Source organism: Setaria italica, chromosome III (genome assembly GCF_000263155.2).
Source record: "Setaria italica strain Yugu1 chromosome III, Setaria_italica_v2.0, whole genome shotgun sequence".
Classification (NCBI taxonomy): domain Eukaryota; kingdom Viridiplantae; phylum Streptophyta; class Magnoliopsida; order Poales; family Poaceae; genus Setaria; species Setaria italica.
In genome coordinates, this window is record NC_028452.1 from 37,412,699 (window position 1) to 37,425,569 (window position 12,871).

General features: G+C 47.9%; 1 protein-coding gene across 1 annotated transcript; it reads right to left on the reverse strand.

Moving 5' to 3' along the window:
• Positions 1-362: 362 nt before the first annotated feature.
• Positions 363-1,392, reverse strand: LOC101763765 (germin-like protein 5-1). The gene is made up of 2 exons (XM_004962541.4): positions 1,171-1,392; positions 363-1,094 (listed from the first exon to the last, which is right to left on the reverse strand). Exons 1-2 carry the CDS (start codon positions 1,292-1,294, stop codon positions 553-555), a joined length of 666 nt encoding a protein of 221 aa, XP_004962598.1. The 5' UTR covers positions 1,295-1,392; the 3' UTR covers positions 363-552.
• Between the last annotated feature and the right edge of the window lie 11,479 nt (positions 1,393-12,871).

Genomic DNA, 12,871 nt, shown 5'->3' on the forward strand with positions numbered 1-12,871 from the left:
CCAGTTGACAAAATCTGCATGGCACTAATTCGTAATTACAGTAATGTAGGTCATTTGAGTAAGACTCCATCTTAAGCAAAGTGCTGCCGATCTAGCTCTCTGGCATGAATCCCGGAATGGCTTGTTGCGAAAGTGATAGTGCTGTACTGCTGTGTGTTGTTTGCGTCTCGTTCAGTTTGAAAGGAGCAGAAAAAGCTGATTCACGTTCTGCTGCATACCATTACAATGGTCCCTACCGCAACGAAAATGCTTTCCCCGAAAGGAATGGCACCTTGTCCACTTGCTCTCATTCTCTTGCGACGTGCAGCATGCTCTTCATATTTACCAATAATAGGTCAAGTGAGGTAGGAGCAGAAGGATCATAAGAAACAATGTCACCATAATCAGTCAAATGATTGAATTTGGAATGAACAAACAAGCTGTGACCCTTCATCTTATTACACCAACTTTTACACAAGAACGAGATGCACAGTTGCAAATTAGTAGAGATACATGTGGAACCCAACAAGTCGCCGGAAAAGTACCATCAGAAGCGCAAATTGCTCACTTCACTTAGCTCTTTTTCTGAGCAAGCCTGGACTTGATCTTCTCCACCTCCTTGCTACCGACCTGGAACGCCTTGGTGAGGACATAGTTAGGCACCTCCGGCGTCGCCGCGAACAGTGTCATGGGGAGGGACTGCGTGCCGGGTAGCTGGCTGTTGAAGGCCGATATAACGGCGGCGGGCACGTCCTCGTTGTTCTTCTGGAAGTGTACCAGGCCGCGGGGGAAGACGAAGACGTCGCCGGCAGTGATAGTCTTCGCAATCAGCTTGTTCCCGGTGGTTATGAAGCCCACATCCAGGGTGCCCTGCAGGACGAAGACAATCTCGGTGGCGCGAGGGTGGGTGTGCGGCGGGTTCAGGCCACCGGGGGCGTAATCTATGCGTGACAGCGACACGCCGAGGGTGTTGAGGCCCGGCACCTTCTCGACGTTGGCGCCGGTGACGACGGAGCCGTAGGTGTTGTTGGTGTTACCGGGGTTGGCGAGGCCTTTGAAGTAGAAGTCGTCCTCTGTCACGGTGGCCTTGCAGGGAAATCCGTTCACCTTCATGGCTGAACATACACAGGTTAGAATTGCATTCCATTTTACCAAAGACTATTTTTACAAAACAAATAATAAAGCACTCACTGGACGTGATATCCGCGACGCAGATGTCCTGGAGCAACTCGGGGTCGCCGGCAAGGGACGGGGAGGGAAGGAGGAGCACGGCGACGACGATGGCAAAGGAAAGCAACGGAGATGGAATGGCCATTGTGAACTTGTTCCTCTGCTCGTGCTTGTATTATGGCCAGGGGCCACCCTTTCTTTACTCCCTTGTGCTCACTCCTTTTACTGTCGCTGGTTGCTCTGAATGGGATGATGAATGGACGGAAGATATGGATCGTATTTATAACTGGTGGGGACGAGAAAGAGAGTGATGTGAGTGCGAAGGTATGTGTGGCAAGATTGTCCTTTCACCCCAAGAAATGTGCTGGCCGTGCGCGTGAGGTGGTAGGAGAGGGGATTGCTGAAAGAGTACACAATGAACAACGTGATTGGCTGGTTATTTTATTACACTTCTAGTGATTTTGAACGGGGAGCAGATTTGTCTAGTATTATCGGAGAGGTAGGGAATTGCGCTATCTACTGGGGAACTAAACAATATACTAATGATGCTTTTTCTATTTTGCGAGTTAGAAGTTGCCGCTACATCTAACAAAGCCCCAGTGACCCTAACAGAGGGGTAAGCTACTGAGAACATATCTGACGACGACGAAGGATCTTCTTTTACAGATTTATGTTTGATTCCTGCGTCGCCAGCTTGCACGGGTAAAAAGCACAGTAAATGTGACAATTTGAACCCACTAGATATCAGAGAAGGATTAACCTTACAGGGTTTGTTGGCTTAATATTTTCACAACATGTTTTTCTTTAATTTCTAGTACTGCATATATCTAATTTAGGGGCCAGGTAAAAGTAAAGTAGTGAATAAAACTATTCTACCAATAAACTTATTTCTAAACCTTGGACCTGAAATTTGACTTGTTGCATCTTTTTCCCTCACCTCAATATATAGATTCCCTAGATGAACCTTACATCAAATCCTTTGAATACTCACACCCACCTTGATCCTTCATCTTGCCCAGTTGCTGTCACATGGATGTTGTTGATGTTTTGTAAAGAGTAAATTTCACTAGCAGGCCTTAAACTTGTCTTGAGTTCTCATCCCAGTCCCAGTACTTCGGTACTCTCAAAATGCATATGACGGTCCATAAACTTGTCCCGAGCTATCATCCTAGTCCTTAAACTTGTCTCGACCCCACTATTCTCGAAATGCATATCAAGGTCCATAAACTTGTCCCGAACTCTCATCAACTAAATTTATGTTTGAGATTTGAACTTGGTTTCAAATCTTTGTGAATTTTTTTATCAATTTTAAATGAGACTCAGACTTGGTTTTAAATCCTCATGAACTATGGATCAATTATGAGTGGTACTCAAACTTGGTTTCAAATCCTAAAAGTTCGTTTCTCACTTAAAAACCAATCAAAAGTTCAAGAGGATTTGAAACCAACTCCGAATCCCATTCAAAATTGATAAAAAATCCATAAAAAAATTGAAACCAAGTTGAAAACCCACTGAAATGTTTAGTGAATGAGAGCTCAAGAAAAGTTGACGATCCTGGATGAAAGCCGAGGACAAGTTTAGGGATCGGTATGTGCATTTCAAGAGTACCAGGACCGGGATGAGAGTTCGGGACAAGTTTAAGTACCGTTATGTCCATTTTGAGAGTATGGGACCGGTACGAGAACTCGGCACAAGTATAGTAGTACTAGATTGATTGTAAACCAATACTATAGTAGTACTAGATTGATTGTACGGATACATGCATGTATATCAACAAGAGGCAGAGCTAGGATTGTTGAGGCGGGTATATCCATCTCTTAACCAAAAACTTTCTAGTTCAATAGTAAAAAAGTTCACTTTGGTAGAACTGCCCAAATTAAATCGGCTTAAGGGCGCTAACCATCCTTTTAATGATTAATCCGATCAATACGCACTTAAAATGGCATAATCTGACAGTCTGTCGGGTAAATCGCAATTAAGCCACTGAATGTCTCAATTGAAACAATACACCATGAGTCTCATGCGAACGCGAGCAGAGATAATACAAACATCACAGAGTTTACATAAATTAAGGTACAACACTTAGCCTTTATAAATTGAGTTTAAATTCAAGAAAAAACAGAGCATTAGGATAGCACAACAGAAACAAAATTAGAACTAGAGTAAAATATGATACACAGGAAGATAGAAATGGTGCGAGCAAAGGAGAACACATTGAGCCCACCGATGTTCCATCAACAAGAAGCAACACCACCTGAAATAAGGTCACAACAATAACCCTGAGTATACTAATACTCAGCTAGGCTTACCCAACTATGGTATATACTTAGCCGACTAGTAGCATGCATGGCTTTTTGACTGTTAGGTTTGTTTTGCCAAAGAGCAACTAATAGTGTGTCCTTACTTTCAGTATTTTAGCCAAGTTTGAACTGAGATAATCTATTCTCTAGATTTGCATAAACATAATATTCAATGTAGCAAAACAATTGATCAAATAAACAATAGTAACAACCATCATCGTATTTTCACATCTTCATTCACATGTTCCACTTCTTACTACAATGTGATGTAGTGGTCAAGGTTCTCTTATCCAAGAGGTACTACAAAATCGATTCGATTTTATCCTTTGCAAGGTAAACCTAATCACACAACGTACGCTGCCCTGTCAGGCCGCATATGGCAACGGTTCTCTGCGCAAACGCCAGCATTTGAACTTCCCATCGTAGCTCCTCAAGTACTAGTCCCCACCGATACCTCCCAGGGTCAAAAATGAATTTCAATAATCCACCGGTACCACCCAGCCGATCAAAGGTATGTTGGCGCTCATTATTGCCACCCTTTTTTGCCATTTAAGTGGTGTTTTTGGACTTATTCTTATACTAACCCACAACTTGCCACCTGAAATAACCCCATATTCACATATGTGTTGTGTTTTGGACCATATTGCAAAATCACAGGAAATATGGTATGAATGAAGTGTTTTTCTACAAGTTGGATTTGGGCCTGGACTTTGGATATTGGAAGGTCCAAACATGAACATTGAATTGCAGACCAGCAGGAGGAGCTGAACTTGCACGGGCCATATCTTCCTCATCCAAACTTGGTGTCAAAATTGCATGGTTTGAAAAGATCTACAACTTTCGTCTGAACCGCTCGGGCATTTGATGCTTACAAGGGGCAGGCCGATCGCCCTGCCCTGATCGAGGCCCCTTTTCACTAGGAGGAAGCCCTCGATGATCCTAAGGTTTCTATAACGATCGACCCCTAAACCTCCCGAGTTAATCTTAATCGGAGCCCTTTTACCTTAGTCATCTGTCTTGCTTGACCGCGCCTAAGTGCTCAGCTATCCGCCCGGTCCCGACCCCTGAGATCCGACCCCTTCCCGCTTCGCTCCTCTCCCGACCCCGACGAGCGCAGCCCACCGTCGGATCCTGCTAATCTTCCTCAAACCACCGTTCTCTCCACCGGTGGACCCGCAAGATCTTTTTCCCAGATCCTCCGCGATAGGCGCACTCGAGTTGCATGCCCGCTTCAGAGTCTCCCTGCTGCGTGGCTCGTCTTCTCCGATGCCCGCCGCTCAGTTTTGTCTCTGGCAAGCGACCAAGTGGGTTCTCGCGCCCCTTTCCCCAATGGCAGCGGAAGCCCCTCTGCACCCCTTTCTGCAGAGCCTCGCCTCCCGCGCCCATCATCACGCCACCAGATCCCGGCCCCAGAGCCCGATGTCGCCCGTCTTTTCCGTCCCTTCAGCCACAGTTGCGCCGCCCGGTCTCTGCCACCCGACGATTCCTCCACCGCCAACCCCGACCGCGGCCGTGACAGCTCCTTTCCCCCGCCTTGTCAGAAGCCGCCCAACAATCTGTTGTTTCGCGCTCGCCCGCGCGCCCGCAGCTGCCGGTCTTCTCACCTGTGCGCCCTCGATTCTAGCGCCGTTAAACCGGTCGCTTCTATCAAATCTTCCGCACAGCGACGCCCGCTTTCCGCCAAATCTCAACCACCAGTCTACCCGCTCCTACGACGCCCTGACGGCAGAACGCAATGATCGCTGGCGTCACCCCCGGAGTTCTGCACCACCGCCCTCTTCGCTCAATCGCCGCCCCGGCAGAGCACTCCATTGTTTCTCCCCGGCCTTCGCGCCGCTCCCCTTCTCTCTCTCCCACGCCACTTCCTTTCTCCGTTCCAACAGCTATAAAAGGAATGGCCCTATCGCCGGAGTTCCCTCCGCCATTGTTGCCTTCAGCCATTCTCTCGCTCTCTGCTCAAGCTCCTAGCGCCACCCACCAAGTTGTTGAGGAGTTCTTCTCTCAGATTCTCTCTCAGTTTTCTCCAAGTCACCCTGCAGCTTGCTCCTCCGTGCTGCGTAAAAGCTCTCTTGTGATCTGCAAGAAGCGCCACCTCCGCCGTATCATTCCCAATCTTAGCCCTTGTTTGAAGCTTTAGTCCATCCGCCCAAGTCTGCTTCTTCCCGACCCCAAGCTTTCCTTTCAGGAAGAAGGTGAGTTGCCGACCCCAGTCCGCCTCGCCCGACCCCTCCTATCCGCCCGACCCCGGTTCCGTCTCGCCCGACCCTATCTATTCCGCCGACCCTTATCCACCTCGCCCGAGGGCTTGGCTGTGATCTTTTTCTTCAACCCGAGGGTGTATATGTAAAACTTGGGAACCCTTCAGCGCTTGCGTCTAAGGACCCCTAGTATACCACATCCTCTAGTTCAAGGATCAGATCATGAGTTCCTTTCCTACCCTTACCTCTTGATCATCATCAGCTCTCTTGAACCACCATAACCTCCTGCTCTTTGTCGCAAGTTTCTGGGCGCAGGCGAACCAGTGTTGCTGTTGAAATAACTGTCTATGCTAACCCTTGCATTGCATTCGTGTAGAGCTGCACCTCGCCGACGGCTTCTACGAGCTTCATCCGGTGCCAGAAGAAGAAGCTGTAGCTGAGTTCCTGCCCGCTGAAGCCGAAGTCGCCCCCGAAGTCGAGCAGTTTCCGCCCCCTTTGCTTGAAGGCAAGCCCCGGTTGCATGAAAGTCCTATGTGTTTTACCAGACTTGCGCATGCCTTCGGTAACATGCTTGTGCATTTACATATAGGAGTTGTGTGAAACCCTAGATGCATGACTTAGTTGTCCCCATGATCTGAACACTAGCTGTTGGACCGTGTAGTCACCTTGCTTAACTAGGAGACGGTAAAAGTCGAGTGATCTCCTTTCACTCGCGAGTTGTAGGAGTTGGATGTCTATCTTTCTGTTACAACTATAAGGACGATGGATGGGGCAGGGTTTGGGTAACTCTTTGGTGGACGGATGGTCGCCCCTTTTTTTTTATGAAAACTTGCTAAGGCCCGACAGTGGTGGTGTTCGTGATCAAGTGTTTGAAAGTACTAGCCTCATACTTAGTATGGGATGAGGAAGCCTAGTACCGGATTGAACCTAGACGTGAGCGGTCGTCCCATTGTTCTTGGAACGGAGTTTCCCCTGCTGGTTGTCGCACGTGGTGGCAAGCGTGGTCACAGGACGACAGAGGTCGGGTCTGTGGAACCTTGCACCAAAGGAAATGGGCCCGACACGGGTTAGGGGATTGATGGGGAAGGCCGACACAGGAAGCGACCTCCGGGTGCGCGGATGTCGTGAGGCTAGGTTCACCATGCATGGTTAAAGAACTCGAATCGATTCGTCTGCCTCTCACAGCTTCAGATTGCTTGATCGCTATGTCACCCTGAGTAAATGAGGAATCTGATGATGGCAATGTTTGTTGTTATATCTACACATCTTGTTTGGCTCTATGGATGCTTAGAATAGGTTGCACAACCTAGACTGGTAAATGAACCTAGAACCGGAGCTAAAACTTGAAAATAAGGTTACTTAGTGCTTTTGGATAACAAACCCCTCAGCCAAAAAGCCCGGCATGTCTAGAAGGAGAAGTAGTTTTACTCCCATCGGTTAAGTCTTGTTGAGCTTAGTAGCTCAGCCTTGTTGTGGCTCCTGTTTTTCAGGTGGAGTTGCTGCTCCCGACCCCTCTCTGGTTGGTGCTTGGCCGCCCCAGCTTCCACCAGGCTGGACGGTCGAGTGGGATCCCTCCTCGGACGGCGAGGAGAGGACTCAGTGATGTTCCGGTGGGCCTCACCAGGACATCCGACCCCGACGAAGTCTTCCACTAGTGTTTACCTTCTGTTGTTTTTCCTTTGAACCGTGTACAAACTCTGATGTTGGATTTTATGGCCGAACTAAATGGGTAAACTTGTTTAACTCAGTGGACTCGTTGTATTCTTTGGAACCACTCACCTTCGTGTGAGTTGCTAAACTCGATCCTGTTCAAGTGGTTAAATCGGATGAAATCCGATGGCACTTCGTGTTAACTCGGCTTAGGCAGGAGTGTCGCATGTTCGGCGGCTTAACCCTATCTAAATCAAGCTAATCCGAAGTGGATCCGCCACAGCTGGTATCAGAGCCGTGTTTGGCATTTTAGAGAACACAACAAGCCCTAAACACTTTCTTGAAAAGATAAAAGTTGCAAGAAACTTTTGAAAATCTCGTACGACCGTTAAGGATGACTTTAGTGCGAGAGGCCCTAGGGGATTTTTGGGGTTTGTTTTAGGTGACTAATAACTATTTGGTTATTTTGCTAACCCTTCCAGCACTTCGCCACGTCTGTCATACGTGTGCCGAGTTCCGCATCGCGAGCATGCGAGGGTTGATAGGGAGTTCCATTCAAAGGACCCTATCGTCGCGGTTGTTTTCGCCCACGTCTATCACACGTGTGCAGGTTCCGTATGTGATCCATACGAAGGTTGGTACGGTTCGATTCCAACAAACCCATCAGCACGGTTGGTTCACCACGTTTATCATACGTGTGCTGATTCCGCATCACGAGTATGCGAAGGGTTATATGGTTCCATTCAAAGGGAACCTATTTCCACGGTTGAGTGCTGTCCATGCAGCCTTAAACGCATGGGTGCCGTTCCTATAGTGAGCGGTAATGTTTGGGAACGCTTTCGTGGGTGCTGGCACGAAAGGTTCGTGTGTGGTGTTTTTCTGCAGGTACGCTAACCGCATTCGTTTAGGAGACGTTGTAGAACCGACTAGTTATTATAGGGAGAGACGTAATGGTTGCCTTGTCACCGGCACTGACCGCGTAAGACCCGAGTTTTGGGCAGTTGTTTTTGGTTAAGTGTAAGGTAGGCCGTGCATGCGTCATAACTAAAAATCTGTAATGTTCCCTCTCAACAGCAACCTTGTTCGGAAGAGTTCTTTTGGATCTAAGGATTTCTAGTTTCTTTTAGTTTCTCTCGGTTAAAACCGAATGCTTCTCTATCCGACCCCTGACCCTTGGAATCTATCTCACGTGGTTTTGGTTCTTGGTTCCAGATGGCTGTTCCCGGACATGTTCTTTTTGGAGCGGACGGTACCTTCCAATCAACGTGCCTACATTTCGAGGGTTTCCCTGCGATTTTGTGGGATACGCTGAAGTGGTTTGGGTACCAGTCCCCGCCCTTGTATGCCGGGCGGTTATATCTGGAGCAGGGCATCCAGACGTGCCAAGTGCAGGCCTTGGTACCTCCTCCCCCTGCACGGCCCGACAGGCCTTCGTTTTCCAGGCTTCCAACCGCAAGTGCCCCGGCCGACCCTGCCAACACCACCTCGCCTGGCAGCCAATAACCGTTGTTTTACCTGCGGCAATGAAGGACATTTTGCAAAGGATTGCCCCAGGAACAAGAATCAACCGCAAGGTCGGAACCCCATGGCAGCCAGAGGAAGAAGGCCCAAGGTGTAAGTCCGACAAGGCCGACTCAACTACACCATCTTGACCAAACTCCCCGAAGGTGCGCCAGTAATGACGGGTACCTTCCTTGTTTTAAATCAAGCTGTTGTTGTGTTGTTTGATTTGGGAGCCTCTCATAGCTTTATCGGGAGTAAGGCTAGGGAAAGATGTGGGCTAAGTGTCGGTCACACTAAGGAACCTTATGTGATCGCCACACCTGGAGGAAGGATAACATTGGATCAGATTGTTATTCTTGTACCTCTCCAGCTAGGCCCCACCCTCTTCAAGGAAAACCTTATAATCCTTGACCTAGAAGGCCTAGATGTCATCCTTGGTCATGTACTCCATACGAAGGTTGGTACGGTTCCAAGTGCAGGCCTTGGTACCTCCTCCCCCTGTAAGACCCAAAGTTTCGGGCAGTTATTTTTGGTTAAGTGTCAGGTAGGCCGTGCATGCGTCATAACTAAAAAGCTGTAAGGTTTCCTTGTCAATAGCAACCTTGTTTGGAAGAGTTCTTTTTGGATCTAAGGATTTCTAGTTCTTCTGTTGCTCTCGGTTAAAGCCGAATGCATCTCTGCCCGACCCCTGACCCTTGGAGTCTATCTCACGTGGTTTTGGTTTCTTGGTTCCAGATGGCTGTTCCCGGGCATGTTCTATTTGGAGCGGACGGTACTTTCCAGTCGACATGTCTGCATTTCGAGGGTTTCCCCGCGATTTTGTGGGACACGTTGAAGTGGTTTGGGTACCAGTCCCCACCCTTGTACGCCGGACGGCTATATCTGGAGCAGGGTATCCAGACGTGCCAAGTGCAGGCGGTGGTACCTCCTCCCCCTGTGCGGCCCGACTGGCCTGTTGGGATACGAGGTAGGCTACACTAGCGCAAAATAAAATTTCTACCACGTATAACCAGGAAGAACTGCCGTATAAGGATCACGGGATTACCACTCGACGCACTACTGGTGCGGAAGATGTAGATATGCGTCGATGCAGTGAAGACGATCACGTAGTCGTACGTAGTCGATCACGTCCAGCAGCTCCTCAGCAGCTCGTCCACGTGCACAGTAAGATCGCCTCCGGTACCGCGGCTCATCGTCGGCTCGTCGTGGCTCGTCGGCGGCTCGTCGATGGCTCGTCCAAGTGCTGCAGGCGCAACACCTCCAAGGTATCCACACGTGCAGGGAGGAAGTGTCGCAAGCCGGACTGCTAGATCCGTGAGTTGCAACAGGCGAGGGCGTGGGAGGCGCGGCAGGTGTGTTTCGCCAAAAAGGTGTAAACCCTAGGGCGCCCCCACCCCTCTATTTATAGAGGTTCCTGATGGGCCTCTGGATCCGAGGCCCATTAGTACTCCTAAACCTAATCCAACTCGGATCAGATCCGAATTGGGCTTCCAGCCCCTTAAGTGTGTGACCCTATGGGTTCGGATACGTATAGACATGGCCCGAGTACTCCTACTCGGCCCAATAGTCGGTAGCGGCCTCTAGCAAGACGTGCCAACTCCTATACGCATACGAAGATCATATCAGACGAACCATCACAACATATATACATGCTATTCCCTTTGCCTCACGATATTTGGTCTAGCTTCAAGCCGACCGCTCTTTCTCGATCCTGTGATTCGGAATCCCTTTGTAGGTTAACTCTTAACCGTACGTAGCATGGCCATGCATTTTCGGATCCGATCACTCGAGGGGCCCAGAGATATCACTCTCAATCAGAGAGGGGCAAATCCCATCTTGATTGACCATGTCTCATAGCATGCTTCTTGACAAACCCGAAAGCTACCTTTATAACTACCCTGTTACGGCGTAGCGTTTGATAGCCCCTAAGTAGGTCGATCCACATCTAGAATACATGCGACAATCTCAGGTCTAAGGACAAAGCGTATATGTTGTTTAAAGAGAGAACTACTTCTCGTGTTGGATCAGTCCTAACACATGTCTCCACATGTGTCCACATTATTAGTTCAACATCTCCATGTCCATGACTTGTGAAACATAGTCATCAACTAATACATGTGCTAGTCTAATATTCATGTGTGTCCTCACATGAACTCCGACTAGGGACAACTTTAGAATAACCATACAAGTAAAGAGTTTCACATACAATTCACATAATTGCAAATCAATTCAAGTAGCCTTTAATGGATATTCAATGAACACAATATACAAATCATGGATACAAATGGAATATCATCATCTCTATGATTGCCTCTAGGGCATACCTCCAACAGTCTCCCACTTGCACTAGAGTCAATCTAGAAGGTACCTAATACCCATAGCTCTTACATGCGCATCATGCTTAGCTTGCGGGAGTGGTTTTGTCAACGGATCAGAAATGTTCAGATCCGTGTGTATTTTGCATATCTTGATCTCACCCCGGTTAACGAAGTCTCGAATGAGATGAAATCGCCGCATTACGTGTTTGTTCTTCTGGTGGTTCCTTGGCTCCTTTGCTTGCGCAATTGCCCCATTGTTATCACAGTAGAGATTCAATGGGCTGGACGCATTCGGGAACACACCAAGCTCAATGAGGAAATTCCTTATCCAAACACCTTCCTTCGCGGCTTCCGAAGCCGCGATGTACTCGGCTTCTGTCGTAGAATCGGCCACCGTCTCCTGCCTGGAAGTCTTCCAACTAACAGCACCACCATTTAGCGTGAACACAAATCCTGATTGTGACTTTGAATCATCTCTGTCGGTTTGGAAACTAGCATCGGTGTAACCTGTTACAACGAGCTCCTCCTGACCTCCATAGACGAGGAACATATCTTTAGTCCTTCTCAAGTACTTAAGAATGTTTTTCACCGCTGTCCAGTGACTCTCACCTGGATCAGATTGGTGTCTGCTTGTCATACTTAGCGCATATGAAACGTCTGGGCGAGTACTTATCATTGCATACATGATAGATCCAATAGCCAAGGCATATGGCACTCTACTCATGCGATCCCGCTCATCAGCAGTCGAAGGACACTGAGTCTTGCTGAGATGTATGCCATGTGACATAGGCAAGAACCCTTTCTTTGCCTCTTCCATGCTGAACCGCTTCAACACTTTGTCAATATAAGTATCTTGGCTCAAACCTATAAGCCTTCTCGATCTATCTCTATAGATCTTAATGCCCAGAATATATGCCGCTTCCCCTAAGTCCTTCATCGAAAAACTATTTTTCAGTGAAGTCTTTACGGACTCAAGCATAGGAATGTTATTTCCAATCAGTAATATGTCATCCACATATAAGATTAGAAATACTACAGAGCTCCCACTAACCTTCTTGTAAACACAAGACTCTTCTTCGTTCTTGGTGAAGTCAAACCCTTTGACCACTTCATCAAAACGAATGTTCCAACTCCTAGATGCTTGCTTCAATCCATAAATGGATCTCTGAAGCTTGCATACCTTTCCAGCATTTTTCGGATCAACAAAACCTTCGGGCTGTATCATATACACGTCCTCAGCTAAGTTTCCATTCAGGAAAGCTGTCTTGACATCCATCTGCCATATCTCATAATCGAAATATGCAGCTATAGCTAGAATGGACTTAAGCATCACTACGGGCGAGAAGGTCTCGTCGTAGTCAACACCTTGAACTTGTCGGAAACCTTTTGCGACAAGTCGTGCTTTATAGATGTGAACATTTCCATCCATGTCCTTTTTCTTCTTATAGATCCACTTGCACTCTATGGCTTTAACACCATCAGGCGGGTCAACCAAGTTCCAAACTTGATTGTCTCCCATGGACTCTATTTCGGATTGCATGGCACTCTGCCATTTTTCGGAGTCTGGGTCCATCATTGCTTCTGCATATGTCGCAGGCTCATCATTGTCCAACAATAATATTTCTCGCATTTCGCGGAGCCTTGCTGACCTTCGTGGTTGTGGCGGTGCTTCTCTTGCCATGGGTATCTCAACTTGTTCTGCTACGTTAGCATCACTCATTGATTCTTCCCCGATTGGCTCATCTTGAACTTC